The sequence below is a fragment of the Hemiscyllium ocellatum genome, chromosome 5 (genome assembly GCF_020745735.1).
Source record: "Hemiscyllium ocellatum isolate sHemOce1 chromosome 5, sHemOce1.pat.X.cur, whole genome shotgun sequence".
NCBI classification, from domain to species: domain Eukaryota; kingdom Metazoa; phylum Chordata; class Chondrichthyes; order Orectolobiformes; family Hemiscylliidae; genus Hemiscyllium; species Hemiscyllium ocellatum.
In genome coordinates, this window is record NC_083405.1 from 139,041,643 (window position 1) to 139,062,305 (window position 20,663).

Consider the following 20,663-nt stretch of genomic DNA (forward strand, 5'->3'; position numbering starts at 1 on the left):
AGGTATCTGGTATTGTCACAGGCTTGATGGGTCGAAGGGCCTATTCTGGTGCTGGACTGTCTCTCTCGCTCTCTCTCTCTCTGTCTGGCTCCCCCTCCCTTGCAGTCACACTCTCTCGCTTGCTCTCTAGCTCTTGCTCACTGTCTCTCTCTCTCTCTCACACTGTCACTCTTTCTCTGACTCATTCTATCTCATTGTCTCTCACTGTCACTCTCTCTCTCTCTCATTGCCAATCTCTCTGTCTCACTACCTCACTCTCTCTCTCGCTATCTCACTTTGTCTCTCTCACTGTCCCCCTCTTTCTCACTGTCACACACTCACTGTCACTCTCTCACTGTCTCACTCTCTCTCACCGTCACTGTCACACACTCTCTCTCTCTCTCTGTCTCACTCTCACTGTCTCACTCTCACTGTCTCACTCTCACTGTCTCACTCTCTCTCTCATCGTCACTGTCACTCTCTCACTGTCACTGTCTCTCTCTCTCTCTCTCACACTGTCTCACTCTCTCACTGTCACTCTCTCTCTCACTGTCACTCTCTCACTCTCTCTCACCATCACTGTCACTCTCTCCTTCTCTCTCACTGTCACTCTCTCTCTCACTGTCACTGTCACTCTCTCCCTCTCTGTTGTGGTTCTGTTCGCCGAGCTGGAAGTTTTTGCTGCAAACGTTTCGTTCCCTGGCTAGGGAACATCATCAGTGCTATTGGAGCCTCCTGTGAAGCGCTGCTGTGATGTTTCTTCCGGTATTTATATTGGTTTATTCTTGCCGCTTCTGGGTGTCAGTTTCAGCTGCAGTGATTTGTATGTGGGGTCCAGGTCGATGTGTCTGTTGATGGATGTTCTTGCCGTTTCCAGGTGTCAGTTTCAGCTGTAGTGGTTTGTATATGGTGTCCAGGTCAATGTGACTGTTAATGGAGTTTGTGGATGAATGCCATGCCTCTAGGAATTCCCTGGCTGTTCTCTGTCTGGCTTGTCCTATGATGGTAGTGTTTTCCCAGTCAAATTCATGTTCCTGGTTGTCTGAGTGTATGGCTACTAGGGATAGCTGGTCGTGTCGTTTTGTGGCTAGCTGATGTTCATGGATGCGGATTGTTAGCTGTCTTCCTGTTTGTCCTATATAGTGTTTTGTGCAGTCCTTGCATGGTATTTCGTACAAAAAAAAATACCATGCAAGGACTGCACAAAACACTATATAGGACAAACAGGAAGACAGCTAACAATCCGCATCCATGAACATCAGCTAGCCACAAAACGACACGACCAGCTATCCCTAGTAGCCATACACTCAGACAACCAGGAACATGAATTTGACTGGGAAAACGCTACCATCATAGGACAAGCCAGACAGAGAACAGCCAGGGAATTCCTAGAGGCATGGCATTCATCCACAAACTCCATTAACAGACACATCGACCTGGACCCCACATACAAATCACTGCAGCTGAAACTGACACCCGGAAGCGGCAAGAACAAACCACTATAAATACCGGAAGAAACATCAAAGCAGCGCTTCACAGGAGGCTCCAATAGCACTGATGATGTTCCCTAGCCAGGGAACGAAACGTTTGCAGCAAAAACTTCCAGCTCGGCGAGCAGAACCACAACAACGGACACCCGAGCTACAAATCTTCAACCAGACTTTCTCCCTCTCTCTCACTGTCTCACTCTCTCTTTCACTGTCACTGTCACACTCTCTCTATCTCACTGTCTCACTCTCTCTCATCGTCACTCTCTCATTCTCTCTCACTGTCGCACTCTCTCTCTCACTGTCACTCTCTCTCTCTCTCTCTCTCTCACACTGTCTCACTCTCTCTCTCACTGTCACTCTCATTCTCTCTCACTGTCGCACTCTCTCTCTCACTGTCACTGTCACTCTCTCTCTCTCACTGTCTCACTCTCTCACTGTCACTCTCTCTCTCACTGTCTCACTCTCTCTCTCACTGTCACTCTCTCTCTCTCTTTCTCACTGTCTCACTCTCTCTCTCACTGTCACTGTCACACTACCTCACTCTCCCTCTCTCACTATCTCACTCTGTCTCTCTCACTGTCCCCCTCTTTCTCAATGTCACACTCACTGTCTCACTGTCATTCTCTCTCTCTCTCACTCTCTCTCACTGTCTCACTCTCTCACTGTCACTCTCTCTCTCACTGTCTCTCTCACCGTCACTGTCACTCTCTCTCTCACTGTCACTGTCACTCTCTCTCGCACTGTCACACTGTCTGTCTGTCTCTCTCTCTCTCTCTGTCACACTCTCTCTCTCTCACTCTCTCTCACCGTCACTGTCACTCTCTCTCTCACTCTCTCTTTCACCGTCACTGTCACTGTCTCTCTCTCTCTCTCTCACTGTCTCACTCTCTCTTTCACCATCACTGTCACTCTCTCTCTATCTCACTGTCTCACTCTCTCTCACCGTCACTCTCTCACTGTCTCACTCTCTCTCACCGTCACTGTCACTCTCTCTCTCTCTCACACTGTCACTGTCACTTTCTCTCTCTCACTGTCACTCTCTCTCTCACTGTCACTCTCTCTCTCACTCCGTCACGGTCACTCTCCCTCTCACTGTCTCACTCTCTCGCACTGTCACACTCTCTCTCTCTCTCCCACTCTCTCACTGTCACACTCACTCTCTCACTTTCACTCTCTCACTCTCTCTCACCGTCACTGTCACTCTCTCTTTCACCGTCACTGTCACTCTCTCTCTCTCACTGTCTCACTCTCTCTCTCAGCGTCACTGTCTCTCTCTCTCTCTCAATGTCTCACTCTCTCTCACTGTCACTCTCTCTCTCACTCTCTCTCACCGTCACTGTCACTCTCTCGCTCTCACTGTCTCACTTTCTCTCTGTCTCACTCTCTGTCTCTGTCTCTCTCTCTCTCACTCTCTCTCTCTCCTAACACACTCTGGTCCCGGGTTTCCTGCACCTACTGGTTTTCTGGAGTTCTGGATCACTCGGTCCTGGGATTTCTGGATCCTCTCTCTCTGGTGTCTCCTGGCTGCTGCTGTCACTTGTTGTTCCATCATTCCCATCCTGTTCCGAGGAGCTGCAGGATTTCCCATCGCTCCGAGCCTGTTCCCTCAGCACCTTCCTCTGCAGAATGAAGATCAGGTCAAGGAGCAACTCCTCCAAAACATCCTGGCATTCCCAGGGAGTCACCCACAGGGAATTCCAGAAGAGTGACATCCCAGCATTCCCAGGGAGTGACCCACATGGCATTCCCGGTGAGTGACCATTCTGGCATTCCCAGGGAGTGACCATTCTGGCGTTCCCAGGGAGTGACCATCCCTGCGACCCGGGGAGTGACCATCCTGGCGTTCCCAGGGAGTGACCATCTGGCGTTCCCGGGGAGTGACCATCCCAGGGAGTGACCATCTCGGTTTCCCAGGGAGTGACCATCCCTGCGACCCGGGGAGTGACCATCCCGGCGTTCCCAGGGAGTGACCATCCTGGCGTTCCCAGGGAGTGACCATCTGGCGTTCCCGGGGAGTGACCATCCCAGGGAGTGACCATCCCGGTTTCCCGGGGAGTGACCATCCCTGCGACCCGGGGAGTGACCATCCCTGCGTTCCCGGGGAGTGACCATCCCTGCGACCCGGGGAGTGACCATCCCAGCGTTCCCGGGGAGTGACCATCCCGGCGTTCCCGGGAGGTTGGCAGTGAGGATTGAGACTCTGTGTTGTGTTTGACGGGATAAACGGAGCTGGCCCGGACTGAGTGAGAGAGGGAGTGGGATATCAGGGAGACTCCGGGCTGCTCAACATCATTCACCTGGACAGACACTCCCCACCGTCACCCCCTCACACTCACTCCCCCCTCACACTCACTCCCCCCTCACACTCACTCCCCACACTCACTCCCCACACTCACTCCCCCCTCACACTCACATCCCCCTTCACACTCACTAACCCCCACACTCACTCCCCCCTCACACTCACTCCCCACACTCACTCCCCCCTCACACTCACATCCCCCTTCACACTCACTAACCCCCACACTCACTCCCCCCACACACTCACTCCCCACACTCACTCCCCCCTCACACTCACTAACCCCCACACTCACTCCCCCCACACACTCCCCCCTCACACTCACTAACCCCCACACTCACTCCCCCCTCACACTCACTAACCCCCACACTCACTCCCCCCTCACACTCACTAACCCCCACACTCACTCCCCCTCACACTCACATCCCCCTCACACTCACTCCCCACACTCACTCCCCCCTCACACTCACATCTCCCTCACACTCACTCCCCACACTCACTCCCCCCTCACACTCACTCCCCCCTCACACTCACTCCCCCCTCACACTCACTAACCCCCACACTCACTCCCCACACTCACTCCCCCCTCACACTCACTAACCCCCACACTCACTCCCCCCTCACACTCACTCCCCACACTCACTCCCTCCCCACACTCACTCCCTCCCCACACTCACTCCCCCCTCACACTCACATCCCCCTCACACTCACTCACCCCTCACACTCACTCCCCACACTCACTCCCCCCTCACACTCACTCCCCCTCACACTCACATCCCCCTCACACTCACATCCCCCTTCACACTCACTAACACCCACACTCACTCCCCCCACACACTCACTCCCCACACTCACTACCCCCTCACACTCACATCCCCCTTCACACTCACATCCCCCTTCACACTCACATCCCCCTTCACACTCACTCCCCCCACACACTCACTCCCCACACTCACTCCCCCCTCACACTCACATCCCCCTCACACTCACTCCCCACACTCACATCCCCCTTCACACTCACATCCCCCTTCACACTCACATCCCCCTTCACACTCACTCCCCCCACACACTCACTCCCCACACTCACTCCCACCTCACACTCACATCCCCCTCACACTCACTAACCCCCACACTCACTCCCCACACTCACTCCCCCTCACACTCACTCCCCCCTCACACTCACTCCCCCCTCACACTCACTCCCCCCTCACACTCACTCCCCCCTCACACTCACTCCCCACACTCACTTCCCCCTCACACTCACATCCCCCTCACACTCACATCCCCCTTCACACTCACTAACCCCCACACTCACTCCCCCTACACACTCACTCCCCACACTCACTCCCCCCTCACACTCACTCCCCCCTCACACTCACATCCCCCTTCACACTCACATCCCCCTTCACACTCACTAACCCCCACACTCACTACCCCCTCACACTCACATCCCCCTTCACACTCACTAACCCCCACACTCACTCCCCCCTCACACTCACTCCCCACACTCACTCCCCCCTCACACTCACTCCCCACACTCACTCCCCCCTCACACTCACTCCTCACACTCACTCCTCACACTCACTCCCCCTCACACTCACTCCCCCCTCACACTCACTCTCCCCTCACACTCACATCCCCCTTCACACTCACTAACCCCCACACTCACTCCCCCCACACACTCACTCCCCACACTCACTACCCCCTCACACTCACATCCCCCTCACACTCACTAACCCCCACACTCACTCCCCACACTCACTCCCCCTCACACTCACTCCCCCCTCACACTCACTCCCCCCTCACACTCACTCCCCCCTCACACTCACTCCCCACACTCACTACCCCCTCACACTCACATCCCCCTCACACTCACATCTCCCTTCACACTCACTAACCCCCACACTCACTCCCCCTACACACTCACTCCCCACACTCACTCCCCCCTCACACTCACTCCCCCCCACACTCACATCCCCCTTCACACTCACATCCCCCTTCACACTCACTAACCCCCACACTCACTCCCCCCTCACACTCACATCCCCCTTCACACTCACTAACCCCTCACACTCACTCCCCCCTCACACTCACTCCCCCCTCACACTCACTCCCCCCTCACACTCACTCCTCACACTCACTCCCCCCTCACACTCACTCCCCCCTCACACTCACTCTCCCCTCACACTCACATCCCCCTTCACACTCACTAACCCCCACACTCACTCCCCCCACACACTCACTCCCCACACTCACTACCCCCTCACACTCACATCCCCCTCACACTCACTAACCCCCACACTCACTCCCCCCTCACACTCACTCCCCACACTCACTCCCCCCTCACACTCACTCCCCCCTCACACTCACATCCCCCTTCACACTCACTCCCCCCTCACACTCACATCCCCTTCACACTCACTAACCCCCACACTCACTCCCCCCACACACTCACATCCCCCTTCACACTCACTAACCCCCACACTCACTCCCCCCACACTCACTCCCCCCACACACTCACTCCCCCCACACACTCACTCCCCCCACACACTCACTCCCCACACTCACTACCCCCTCACACTCACATCCCCCTCACACTCACTAACCCCCACACTCACTCCCCCCTCACACTCACTCCCCACACTCACTCCCCCCTCACACTCACTCCCCCCTCACACTCACATCCCCCTTCACACTCACTCCCCCCTCACACTCACATCCCCTTCACACTCACTAACCCCCACACTCACTCCCCCCACACACTCACATCCCCCTTCACACTCACTAACCCCCACACTCACTCCCCCCACACTCACTCCCCCCACACACTCACTCCCCCCACACACTCACTCCCCCCACACACTCACTCCCCCCACACACTCACTCCCACCACACTCACATCCCCCTCACACTCACATCCCCCTCACACTCACATCCCCCTTCACACTCACTAACCCCCACACTCACTCCCCCCACACACTAAATCCCCACACTCACTCCCCCCTCACTTACTCCCCTTACACTCACTCCCCACACACTCATTCCCCCTCCCACTCACCCCCCCACTCACACTACCCCCTCACACTCACTCCCCACACACTCACTACTCCCTCACACTCACTCCACCTCACACTCAATCCCCCCTCTTACTCACTCCCCCCTCACACTCATTACACCCTCACACTCACCTGCCCCTCAGACTCACTCCCACCACACTCACATCCCCCTCACATTCAGTCCCCCCTCACACACCCCCCTCAAACTCACTCCCCCCTCACACACACCCCCTCAAACTCACTCCCCCTCACCCTCACTCCCCCTCAAACTCACTCTCCCCTCACCCTCACTCCCCCTCACCCTCACTCCCCCCTCACCCTCACTCCCCCACATTCACTCCCTCCCCACCCTCACTCCCCCCTCACTCCCCCCACATACTCACTCACTCTCCCCACACTCACTCCCCCCTCAAACCCACTCCCCCCACACCCTCACTCCCCCTCACACTCACTCCCCCCATACTCACTCCCTCCCCCATCAAACTCACTCCCCCCACACCCTCATTCCCCCACACCCTCACTCCCCCCCACACCCTCACTCCCCCTTCACACCCACTCCCCTCTCACCCTCACTCCCCCCACACCCTCACTCCCCCCCACACCCTTACTCCCCCCCACACTCTCACTCCCCTCTCACTCTCATTCCCCCACACCCTCATTCCCCCACACCCTCACTCCCCTCTCACCCTCACTCCCCTCTCACCCTCACTCCCCTCTCACCCTCTATCCCCCCACACCCTCACTCCCCCCCAAACACCCTCTATCCCCCCACACCCTCACTCCCCCCCAACACCCTCTATCCCCCCACACCCTCACTCCCCCCCAACACCCTCTATCCCCCCAACACCCTCACTCCCCCCCAACATCCTCACTCCATCCCAAGTTCCCCCTCTTTTTAAACTTCATCGTTATACAATGGACACACACGACACAGCCCTGAAAACATCCATCTGACGTCCTGCTGTAACCAGCAGCAAAAGTAACACAGAAACATCGCAGCAAAACGCTTCACAATCCTCCAAAAAAACCCCACATTGCCCTGTGCCGAGGAACACTGCAGGTCAGAACACCACACACCAGCCACCTCTGCGACATTCAGAGAAACACCCCACATTAGCTCCGCGATGGGCTCCAACTAATGATTCCCTTTGACAAAACCATGTCTGGTTACCCTGGGCATATCCGGTCCCCTGTGACTGTGTGAAAGTGAGGTCTGCAGATGCTAGAGATCAGAGCTGAAAATATGTTGCTGGAAAAGCGCAGCAGGTCAGGCAGCATCCAAGGAGCAGGAGATTCGACATTTCGGGGATTCCTGAATTTGGGCTCATGCCCGAAACATCGATTCTCCTGCTCCTTGGATGCTGCCTGACCTGCTGCGCTTTTCCAGCACCACATTTTTAACCCCGTTACTATGTCTCTGATAACAGCTCCTAACATTCCCCTCTGAGAGATGCTGAGCTAACTGGCCTGTAGGTTCCTGCTTTCTGTCTCCCTTTCTGAATGAAAGAGTTTCATTTGCTATTTTTCAATCGAATGGGACTGTCCCTGAATAACGGAGTTTCGTAAAATTATAATAATTACATTAACACCAATAGCCAGCAGGAGGTAGAGGAACAGATGTCTAAGCAGGGAGATGGAAAAACAGCGGGCGACTTCTTAATTCATTCACAGGGTGAGGGTGTCACTGGCGAGGTCAGCATCTATTGCCCCTCTCTAATTGCCCAGGGGGCAGTTAGGAGTCACCAACGTTGCTGTGGGTCTGGAGTCACATGTAGGCCAGACCAGGTGAGGATGGCAGATTCCTTCCCTAAAGGACATTAGTGAATCAGATGGGGGTTCTGACAAACGGCGATGGATTCTCCTGCTCCTTGGATGCTGCCTGACCTGCTGCGCTTTTCCAGCAACACCTTTTTCAGCTCCGATCTCCAGCATCTGCAGTCCTCACTTTCTCCTAACGGATTCATGGTCATCGTTAGACCTGTAATTCCAGATTTTTACTGAATCCATGGTGGGATTCAAAGCCAGGAACCCAGAGCATTTACCCGAGTTCCTCGATTCCTAGCTCATTGACAATACCACCAAGTCTCTCCTCTGGTCTGCGGGGATCTGGAATGTGCTGACAGAAATGGGCAATGGAATTAGGGGTCAATATGAAATTTGAAGAGGGGATTGGATAGGAAGTTTGAGTAAATCCCAGGATTGTTGGGGAGTCCATTAATTGAGTTTTAAAGATCTGGTGAAGAGCTGGAAATGGGCAGTGGGTCACTTTGTGTGTGAGACTGAGGGATACCCCAACGCTGACACGCAGCTGAACGGATGGTCCTTGTGGTGCAGTGGTAACGTCCTCATCTCTGAGCCAGAGAACCCCAGGTTCAACTCCCACCTGCCCCAGACATCCCTGGCCATGCTGGTTAGGGAATAGAGAACAGGGCTGGAGGGTGTTGGGTGATAATTATTCCAGACTGTGTTACTGGTGGCAGGAAATCAGCCCCGGCCCACCCCCTCAGTGCCTCTCTCTGGTACAGAGAGGCGTGTCAGACACACACACACACACATTTATTGCCCAGCCCATATTACCCAGGGGGCAGTTGAGAGTCAGCTGTATTGCTGTGGGTCTGGAGTCACATGTAGACCACAGCATTGTACCCCAAAATGACCCCTCACCTCTCAGGGTGGGCCAGGGGTCACAGTAGCCCATGCCCCTCAGGGTGAGTCAGGGGTCACTAGCCCACACCGCTCAGGGTTGGCAAGGGGTCACTGTAACCCTCGCCCCTGAGGGTGGGTCTGGGATAACTGTAACCCCTGCTCCTCAGGGTGGGTCAGAGGTCACTGTAACCCCTGCCCCTCGGTGGGTCAGAGGTCACTGTAACCCCTGTCCCTCGGTGGGTCAGAGGTCACTGTAACTCACGCCCCCTCAGGGTGGGTCAGAGGTTACTGTAACCCAAGCCCCTCAGGGTGGGTCAGAGGTCACTGTAACTCACATCCCTCAGGGATGGGTCAGGGGCCAATGTAACCCACACCATTCAGGGTGGGTCTGGGATCACTGTAACCCACACCCCTTAGGGTGGATCGGGGTCACTATAACCCTCACCCCTGAGGGTGGGTCAGGGGTCACTGTAACCCACACCCCTCAGGGTGGGTCAGAATTCACTGTAACCCAAGCCCCTCAGGGTGGGTCAGGGGTCACTGTAACCCACTCCCCTCAGGGTGGGTCAGAGGTCACTGTAACCCAAGCCCCTCAGGGTGGGTCAGGGGTCACTGTAACCCTCACCCCTCAGGGTGGGTCAGAGGTCATTGTAACCCAAGCCCCTCAGGGTGGGTCAAGGGTCACTGTAACCCACACTCCTCAGGGTGGATCGGGGTCACTGTAATCCACACCCCTCAGGATGGGTCAGGGGTCACTGTAACCCACACCCCTGAGGGTGGGTCAGAGGTCACTGTAACCCACACCCCTCAGGGTGGGTCAGAGGTCACTGTAACCCCTGCTCCTCAGGGTGGGTCAGGGGTCACTGTAACCCACACTCCTCAGGGTGGATCGGGGTCACTGTAATCCACACCCCTCAGGGTGGGTCAGGGGTCACTGTAACCCACACCCCTCAGGGTGGGTCAGAGGTCACTGTAACCCACACCCCTCAGGGTGGGTCTGAGGTCACTGTAACCCCTGCTCCTCAGGGTGGGTCAGAGGTCACTGTAACCCAAGCCCCTCAGGGTGGGTCAGGGGTCACTGTAACCTACACTCCTCAGGGTGGGTCAGAGGTCACTGTAACCCCTGCCCCTCAGGGTGGGTCAGGGGTCACTGTAACCTACACTCCTCAGGGTGGGTCAGAGGTCACTGTAACCCCCGCCCCTTAGGGTGGGTCAGAGGTCACTGTACCTGGAGTCTGGAATCGTTGCTCTCCTTAGCGAGTTGTAGTGCATTCTGATAGCAGCGATTGACCTCAGTGCTCCCAGCACCATCCATTCCCTTGGCCGCTGCCAGGTGGAGCCATGTCTTGCACTTCTGCAGGGAAATGGAGGGATTTGTCAGCAGCTCCTGAATTGGTGTAGCCGCCCTCCCTGTCCACAAACACTGCGCCATCTGATTGGTGGAGGTGGAGGTGGTGATGATAGATGGGGGGTCCCTCAGAGTTTCTGCCCCGGTGATACAGGCTGTGCCATATCCCAGTGTAGACAGGAAATGGCCATTCAGCCCTCCTGTCTGCTGTGCTGTTTGGTGACACAATGGCTGACCCGATTATGACCCTAATCCTTACAATGTGGCGAGAGGCCATTCGGGTCTTCACCAACTCACCAAAGGGCATCCCACCCACAACCCCACCCCCCTGCCAACCTATCCCTGTAACCCCCCACCCACATTTACACCCCCCTCACTGCCCATCTCTCCCTCAGTCACTAACCTGTCGAAGTCAGCCTGAATAGATGCGACGTGTCGGTAGGGTTGATGGTCCGAATCTCTTTCCCAGAGTTGAAATGTCTAATACTAAGGCAGCCCGCATTTGAGGCGAGAGGGGGAAAGTTCAAAGGTGGATGTGAGGGGCAGGTTTTTTACAAAGAGAGTGGTTAGAGTGTGGTGCACGCTGCCTGGGCTGGTGGTGGGGGCAGGTACAATAGGGCTGTTTAAGGGAGTTTTAGATAAGCTCATGAATATGCAAAGGATGAAGGGATACAGAGCAGGGGCAAGCAGAAGGGATCAGTTCAATTTGGTATCACGTTCAGCACAGCATCATGGGCCGAAGGGCTTGTTCCTGTGCTGTACCGTTCCATGCTCCCTGATCCCCGGGGCACACCACTAGTTACTGGTTGCTGTCCTCTGGTATCCCAACTCTCAGTTTTCTATTAGACAGCCAATCTTCTCTCCATTCTCTGCCCCCAGCACCATGGGCTCTAGGTGCTATAAATCGGAAACAAAAATAGGAATTGCTGGAAAAACCCGGCAGGTCTAGCAGCATCTGTGGAGCGAAGTCAGAGTCCTGCGCTTCCGACAAGTTCTGTTTCTGACTATGGGCTCTCCTGTTATAACAGCCCAATGCATGATACCTTATTAAACACCTTGTGAAAATCTACATACATCACATTCACTGTTTTCCCTTTATTTATCTTTATTTATCAAAGAATGCTAATAAATTTGTCAGTCGTACTTCCCCCTCTCCATGAAGCCATGACTCTGACTCCGCCTGATCATATTATATATTTCAAAATGTTTGGCTGTTATATCCTTAAAATAGACGGAAGCACTTTCCCAAAGACAGATGAGGAGCAGCCTGGCCTGTAATGTCACCTTCCTTCATAAGGAAAGGTGTTACACTGGTGGATAGATTCTCAGTATTGCTGGCTGGTTTAGAAAGGCTGTGGGGAGGGTGGAGGTGTCAGCGCCGTCAGTGAAGAGAGGGTGTGTTGATGAGTTAGCAGAGGGTCCCAAAGCAGAGAGGCCAGGAATCCACGTATGGAGTCAGATATTACGAGGGCGCATAGCTTTAAATTAAGGGGTGGTAGGTATAGGACAGATGTTAGGGGTAGATTCTTTACTCAGTGGGTTGTGAGTTCATGAATGCCCTGCCAATAACAGTGGTGGACTCTCCCTCTTTATGGTCATTTAAACGGGCATTGGATAGGCACATGGAGGATAGTGGGCTAGTGTAGGTTAGGTGGGCTTGGATTGGCGCAACATCGAGGGCCGAAGGGCCTGTACTGCGCTGTATTTTTCTATGTTTCTATGAATCAGCGAAATCCGTTCACCTACCTCTCGAGGGCGGTCGTTCTGAAAGATCAGTTCTGTTTCATAGTAACTGATGGCCTGTTTATAATCCTTCAGGTCAAAGTAGGTACTGCCTAAGGAGAAGTAAATCATTGCCCGTTCCTCATCAGGCAGTTTCAGGGTCTCTGCACACGCCAGCTACAATCGGCAGATAAACAGGAGATCAGAGTGAGAATAGATTAGATTATTTTTAGATTAGATTATTTACAGTGTGGAAACAGGCCCTTCGGCCCAACAAGTCCACACTGACCCGCCGAAGCGTAACCCACCCATACCCCTACATTTACCCCTTTTACCTAACACTACGGGCAATTTAGCATGGCCAACTCACCTGATCCGCACATCTTTGGACTGTGGGAGGAAACCGGAGCACCCGGAGGAAACCCACGCAGACACGGGGAGAACGTGCAAACTCCACACAGTCAGTCGCCTGAGTCGGGAACTGAACCCGGGTCTCAGGCGCTGTGAGGCAGCAGTGCTAACCACTGTGCCACCGTGCCGCCCATGTGCCACCGTGCCGCCCATATACTCAGTTACTAAAACAAGGGGCACAGAGTTAGAGACATCTACAGCACAGAAACAGCTGCTTCAGCCCACTGGCTCCGTGCTGGTCAAAACCAGCTACGTAACCATTCTCTGGCACTTAGCCAAGTGTTTAGATTAGATTCCCTACAGTGTGGAAACAGGCCCTTCGGCCCAACAAGATACACACTGACCCTCCGAAGAGCAACTCACCCAGACCCATTCCCCTATATTTACCCCTTCACCTAACACTAGGGGCAATTTAGCATGGCCAATTCACCTGACCTGCACATTTTTTGGACTGTGGGAGGAAGCCCACACAGACACAGGGAGAACGTGCAAACTCCACACAGAGAGTTGCCCAAGGTGGGAATCGAACCTGGGTCCCTGGCGCTGTGAGGCAGCAACGCTAACCACTGAGCCACCGTGCTGTCCCCTATTTCTACATCTATGTCTGCCTTCAGTGTAACGAGGTTTTCTGCCTCTCCCACCCTCCCAGGCACTGAGAGTTAAATTCCTTGCAGCCTTTCCTCCATCACATTTCCTGTGAACTATGGAGAATAAAGAACAGGAAAGCGTGGGAAGGGTTCAAGCATGAAGCCCACTGGGACCCTGTGGTCAGTGGGAGGGAGGGTGGGACACTCCTACACCAATTAGCAGGGTAAGGTTAAAGCTGAGAGGTCACTACGGCCAGATGAGATAACACAAGTAATAGAGCAAGTTTCTCTGTGAAGTGTTATGATGACAGGATTGGGACCGTAAATATTTGGGACACAACATTAAAATATCTCATTAATAGTTAGTAGAGTCAGCTTGAGACAGGAGACTATTGTAACAGATGGAATAGCTAAATGTCTATCATGACAGGTTAGTCTGGAATGGAAGATCACTGTAGCAGAGTTAGCAATAAATATCTAAGCGTGACATTAGGTAGAATGTACAACTACAGAGATAATGGGAACTACCATCACTGGTTTATTGTGTAGCTACAGTGAGGTACTTTGATTAATATAGTTGGACATACTGATCAGTGAACAGAAACATGATAAAAAAAAATAAAAACCCACAGAGGTTCGGGGACATTTGAGAATCTGCTTTCTCAGTGTCAGTGTTTTGTTTGCAAATAAAAGTCCGACTTCTTGAAGAGCTGCCTCCATCTCCTGGTGGTTCCCCGTATTCTCCCCACAACAGTATCCCCAGCTGTTTCCCTTAATCCCTGGTCACCCATCCCCTCCACCAAAGGGAACCCTTCCATCCCATCTCCTCCAACCCCCGCCTCACTGCCCTCTGGGTAATTGGGGCATGGGCAATAAATGCTGCCTCATTCTGTGACTGAATTAAAAAACATGCTCATTCCAGATGTCAATCTATAAACCATGTTGACCAGGCCTGGGAGTGGACGGCAGCTTCCCCTTTCCCCATGGGAATTTGTGAAATGTTGATGGTTTTGTGATCAGCATTGCAGCTCTGCATCGCAGACTGACTCACTGAAACAGCACCAGCTGCTGAACCAGGATTCGAACCCAGGTCCCAGAGCCTGGGCCTGTACCTCTGGGTTACTAAACCAGTACCTCCTCCGACAACAAGGGCTCATTATCATCGAGCAATCACAGAAATCCTCAGCCGCTCAGGGAACATTCCGGAGGCAGTGAGTGAGCGTACCTGCTTCTGGTAATACTCCAGGCCTTGCTGGTAACCTGTCACTTTACAGCAGAGATCCCCGAGTTTCTCGTAGATCCTCATTGTCCCGCGAGGGTGATCAGGAGGCAGCACAGAGAGAGATTCCTGTAACTCTATCCCCTTCATGGCTGCACAGGGACACAAAACACACACACACAGACACACACACACAGACACACACACACTCACTGTAAAGGTTGTAACACCAGACACTGCTGCTCAAGATACTTAGGCTGATTGACCACTGAGACTCGATGGGCCCAAGGGTCTTTATCTGTGCTGTAGGTCTCAGTGGCCAATGCAGCACAGGTTACACTCACCTACAGACCAGAGGAGATGACCACTCCACATCAGGAATCAGTAAGCTGTAAGACTGGCCCAGAACTCACCCCTCACCCCATCAACTTGGCTCCATCAGAAGGTCAGAGGTGGGTTGGGAGCAGCTGAAGATGGTTGGTCCGAGGACACTACCCTGAGGGACTCCTGCAGAGATGTCCTGGAGCGGGGATGACTGACCTTCCACAACCACAACCATCTTCCCATGTGTCAGGTCTGACTCTAACCAGTGGAGTGTGCCCCCTGATACCCACTGATTCCAGTTTTGTCAGGGCTCCTTGATGCCACACTCAGTCAAATCCAGCCGTGATGGCAGGGTCTGTCCCTCCCCCCTCCCTCTGGAACCCAGCTCTTTTGTCCATGTTTGACCCAAGGCTGGAATGAGGTCAGGAGCTGAGTGACCCTGGGGGAACCCAAACTGGGCGTCACTGAGCAGGTTATTGCTGAGCAGGTGCTGCTTGGTAGCTCTGTTACTGACACCGTCCATCACTTTACTGAGGATCGAGAGGAGACTGATGGGAATTGGCCGGGTCGGATTTGTCCTGCTCTTTGTGTACGGGACATACCGGGACAAGTTTCCACGTTGTCGGGTAGATGCCAGTGTTGTAACTGTACTGGAACAGCTTGGCTAGGGGAGCGGCAAGTTCTGGAGCACAAGTCTTCAGTGCTATTGCCGGGATGTTATCGGGGCCCATAGCCTTTGCAGTATCCAGTGCCTCCAGCTGTTTGTTGATATCACGGGGAGTGTATTGGACTGGCATGTAGCGGTGGGTTTGTTCAGACCTCATTCAGCCCGGTGTCTGGGCAGGATCAGAACGCTGAAGGTGAACAAAATCTCTTTGGTCTTTTAGCTGAGAATTCCTCAGCTCTTTGACATTGATAATTTCACATTCCTTCATCTCCCCCTCACGTCTTATCTCAAACCCTTCCTGTGCAAAACCACCTTCTCAGGACATTTCACCCCAATTTTCTCCGTGTAAACTTTGGGAGGTTTCAAAATTAAGCACTTAGTCTGTGCCCGCTCCCACCCTGGGGGCTGCAGTGCCCACACTGTCCCGACCCTGGGGCTGCAGTGCCCACACTGTGCCCACCCTGGGGGCTGCAGTGCCCACACTGTCCCCACCCTGGGGCTGCAGTGCCCACACTGTCCCCACCCTGGGGGCTGCAGTGCCCACACTGACCGCACCCTGGGATCCACAATGCCCACACTGTCCCCACCCTGGGGCTGCAGTGCCCAGACTGTCCCCACCCTGGGTGATATTCTCAGATGGCACTGACCTCTCCTGAGGTGCTTCCTGATGGTGGTGTGCTCTCGGTGTGTGGGTGGTACCAGGGACAGGGCATTCTGCAAAGACACCTTCGCATTGGTAAACTCTCCAACCATCAGGTAGACCTGAGAGAGTGAGGAGAGAGTGAGGAGAGTGTGAGGAGAGAGTGAGGAGAGAGTGAGGAGAGAGTCAGGAGAGAGTGAGGAGAGAGTCAGGAGAGAGTGAGGAGAGAGTGAGGAGAGAGTGAGGAGAGAGTCAGGAGAGAGTGAGGAGAGAGTGAGGAGAGAGTGAGGAGGCAGTGAGGAGAGAGTCAGCCAACGGAAAGCACCGCGGCTAACCCTCACTGCCGCGCACTCACCCCATCACCCTCCCTGTGGGGTCAGTGTTCCCCCCTGTCCCCCCTCCCTGTGGGGTCAGTGACCCCCCTGTCCCCCCTCCCTGTGGGGTCAATGACCCCCCTGTCCCCCCTCCCTGTGGGGTCAGTGTTCCCCCCTGTCCCCCCTCCCTGTGGGGTCAGTGTTCCCCCCTGTCCCCCCTCCCTGTGGGGTCAGTGTTCCGCCCGTCCCCCCTCCCTGTGGGGTCAGTGTTCCCCCTGTGCCCCCTCCCTGTGGGGTCAGTGTCCCTCCTGTACCCCCTCCCTGTGGGGTCAGTGTCCCTCCTGTACCCCCTCCCTGTGGGGTCAGTGACCCCCCTGTGCCCCCTCCCTGTGGGGTCAGTGTCCCTCCTGTACCCCCTCCCTGTGGGGTCAGTGTTCCCCCCTGTCCCCCCTCCCTGTGGGGTCAGTGTTCCCCCTGTCCCCCCTCCCTGTGGGGTCAGTGACCCCCCTGTCCCCCCTCCCAGTGGGGTCAGTGACCCCCCTGTCCCCCCTCCCTGTGGGGTCAGTGTTCCCCCTGTCTCCCCCCTCCCTGTGGGGTCAGTGTTCCGCCCGTCCCCCCTCCCTGTGGGGTCAGTGACCCCCCTGTCCCCCCTCCCTGTGGGGTCAGTGTTCCCCCTGTCTCCCCCCTCCCTGTGGGGTCAGTGTCCCTCCTGTACCCCCTCCCTGTGGGGTCAGTGACCCCCCGTCCCCCCTCCCTGTGGGGTCAGTGTTCCGCCCGTCCCCCCTCCCTGTGGGGTCAGTGACCCCCCCTGTGCCCCCTCCCTGTGGGGTCAGTGTCCCTCCTGTACCCCCTCCCTGTGGGGTCAGTGACCCCCCGTCCCCCCTCCCTGTGGGGTCAGTGTTCCCCCTGTCTCCCCACTCCCTGTGGGGTCAGTGACCCCCCTGTCCCCCCTCCCTGTGGGGTCAGTGTTCCCCCCGTCCCCCCTCCCTGTGGGGTCAGTGTTCCGCCCGTCCCCCCTCCCTGTGGGGTCAGTGTTCCCCCTGTCCCCCCTCCCTGTGGGGTCAGTGACCCCCCCTGTCCCCCCTCCCTGTGGGGTCAGTGTTCTCCCCGTCCCCCCTCCCTGTGGGGTCAGTGTTCCGCCCGTCCCCCCTCCCTGTGGGGTCAGTGTTCCGCCCGTCCCCCCTCCCTGTGGGGTCAGTGTTCCCCCCGTCCCCCCTCCCTGTGGGGTCAGTGACCCCCCCTGTACCCCCTCCCTGTGGGGTCAGTGACCCCCCCTGTACCCCCTCCCTGTGGGGTCAGTGACCCCCCGTACCCCCTCCCTGTGGGGTCAGTGTTCCCCCCGTACCCCCTCCCTGTGGGGTCAGTGTTCCTCCTGTCCCCCCTCCCTGTGGGGTCAGTGTTTCCCTGTGGGGTCATTGTTCCCCCCTGTCCCCCTTCCCTGTGGTGTTGGTAGTGGAGGGTCTGGGTGATGTGCCCATGGGGACAGCCCCCTGGCAGACCCACCTCTCCCAGGCTGGTCAGACTCTCACTCTGCTCGGACAGTAGTTTGGCCCGGCCCGCGCTCTCGTGTGCCAACTGGAACCGGTGGATAGCGTCTGGGTACTGCCCGTCCGCCTGGTGGATACAGCCCAGGCAGTAATGTGCTCGATGGAGATCGCAAAACAGCCCGTTCTCTCTGAGGGGGAGGGGAGAACAAACAGGAACCCGTCACCAAAACACCAGCAACGAGACAGGCCTGTCCTCCGAGAGGGCGACACACCCCAGGCCCAGCCCCAGCGACACACCCCAGGCCCAGCCCCAGCGACACACCCCAGGCCCAGACCCAGCGACACACCCCAGGCCCAGCCCCAGCCCCAGCGACTCACCCCAGGCCCAGCCCCAGCGACACACCCCAGGCCCAGACCCAGCGACACACCCCAGGCCCAGCCCCAGCGACTCACCCCAGGCCCAGCCCCAGTGACACACCCCAGGCCCAGACCCAGCCCCAGCGACACACCCCAGGCCCAGCCCCAGCGACACACCCCAGGCCCAGCCCCAGCCCCAGCGACACACCCCAGGCCCAGACCCAGCGACACACCCCAGGCCCAGCCCCAGCGACACACCCCAGGCCCAGACCCAGCGACACACCCCAGGCCCAGACCCAGCGACACACCCCATGCCCAGCCCCAGCGACACACCCCAGGCCCAGACCCAGCGACACACCCCAGGCCCAGCCCCAGCGACACACCCCAGGCCCAGACCCAGAGACATACCCCAGGCCCAGTCCCAGCGACACACCCCAGGCCCAGACCCAGCGACACACCCCAGCCCCAGCCCCAGCTCATCCCACATCTCCATCCCCAAAGCCCCATCTGCCACCTGTCCCTATCACCCCTCTCCTCACTCCCCCAGCCCTCCCGTCACTCCCTCTCCCCTCCCCATCTCGGTGACACTCCCATTACTCTGCTTCCAATTCCCCACCTTCAACTGGGAAAACGAGGACAATGTGAGATTTCTATAGCGCCGGGATAATGGCTGAATATCCGCAGGAATGTTCCTCAAAGGGATTCAGGGTGTTCCACAAGGAACCTGGAGGGTGGATACAGGGGCCAGAGGGAGAGCATCAGGCACGCCTCACGGGTATAACTCCAGACCCAAGGGTCTAACACCAGCAAGTAAACTAAACCATCACAATGGACAGGAGCAGGCCATTCTGCCCCTCGAGCCTGAATCACATTAGACATATCTGATAACACACTGATCTGCACTTTGTACTGACCCACTGAATGTGCCAGAGGGAGTGCTGTACTGTCGGAGGGTCAGTGCTGAGGGAGTGGGCACTGTCGGAGGGTCAGTGCTGAGGGAGTGGGCACTGTCGGAGGGTCAGTGCTGAGGGAGCGCTGCACTGTCGGAGGGTCAGTGCTGAGGGAGTGCCGCACTGTCAGAGGGTCAGTGCTGAGGGTGTGTCACACTGTTGGACGGTCAGTGCTGAGGGAGTGCCGCACTGTCGGAGGGTCAGTGCTGAGGAAGTGGGCACTAACGGAGGGTCAGTGCTGAGGGAGTGGGCATTGTTGGAGGGTCAGTGCTGAGGGAGTGGGCACTATCGGAGGGTCAGTGCTGAGGGAGTGTCACACTGTCGGAGGGTCAGCGCTGAAGGAGTGGGCACTGTTGGAGGGTCAGTGCTGAGGGAGTGTCACACACTGTCGGAGGGTCAGTGCTGAGGGAGTGCCACACTCTCAGAGGGTCAGTGCTGAGGAAGTGGGCAATGTCAGAGGGTCAGTGGGGAGTGGGCACTGTCGGATGGTCAGTGCTGAGGGAGTGCCGCACTGTCGGACGGTCAGTGCTGAGGGAGTGCTGCACTGTCGCAGGGTCAGTGCTGAGGGAGTGCCGCACTGTCTGAGGGTCAGTGCAGAGGGAGTACCGCACTGTCGGAGGGTCAGTGCTGAGGGGGTGGGCACTGTCGGAGGGTCAGTGCTGAGGGAGTGCCGTACTGTTGGAGGGTCAGTGCTGAGGGAGTGGGCACTGTCGGAGGGTCAGTGCTGAGGGAGTGGGCACTGTCGGAGGGTCAGTGCTGAGGGAGTGAGCACTGTTGGAGGGTCAGTGCTGAGGGAGTGGTGCACTGTTGGAGGGTCAGTGCTGAGGGAGTGGGCACTGTCAGAGGGTCAGTGCTGAGGGAGTGGGCACTGTTGGAGGGTCAGTGCTGAGGGAGTGCTGCACTGTTGGAGGGTCAGTGCTGAGGGAGTGGGCACTGTCAGAGGGTCAGTGCTGAGGGAGTGGGCACTGTCAGAGGGTCAGTGCTGAGGGAGTGGGCACTGTTGGAGGGTCAGTGCTGAGGGAGTGCTGCACTGTTGGAGGGTCAGTGCTGAGGGAGTGGGCACTGTCAGAAGGTCAGTGCTGAGGGAGTGGGCACTGTCAGAGGGTCAGTGCTGAGGGAGTGGGCACTGTTGGAGGGAACTGTTTCTCCCTGTTTGCTGTGTCCACCCTG

The 20,663-nt window shown here is 56.4% G+C and overlaps 1 protein-coding gene across 1 annotated transcript in view; it reads right to left on the reverse strand.

Moving 5' to 3' along the window:
• Positions 1 to 20,663, reverse strand: part of LOC132816253 (tonsoku-like protein) — a 148,563-nt gene that overhangs the window by 48,363 nt on the left and 79,537 nt on the right. The window contains exons 7-12 of the mRNA XM_060825749.1: positions 18,203 to 18,374; positions 16,393 to 16,507; positions 14,761 to 14,906; positions 12,562 to 12,714; positions 10,696 to 10,821; positions 2,926 to 3,088 (exon numbers count right to left, since the gene is read on the reverse strand). Coding sequence (XP_060681732.1) covers positions 2,926 to 3,088; positions 10,696 to 10,821; positions 12,562 to 12,714; positions 14,761 to 14,906; positions 16,393 to 16,507; positions 18,203 to 18,374 — 875 coding nt within the window. The remainder of the gene's footprint in view (positions 1 to 2,925; positions 3,089 to 10,695; positions 10,822 to 12,561; positions 12,715 to 14,760; positions 14,907 to 16,392; positions 16,508 to 18,202; positions 18,375 to 20,663) is intronic.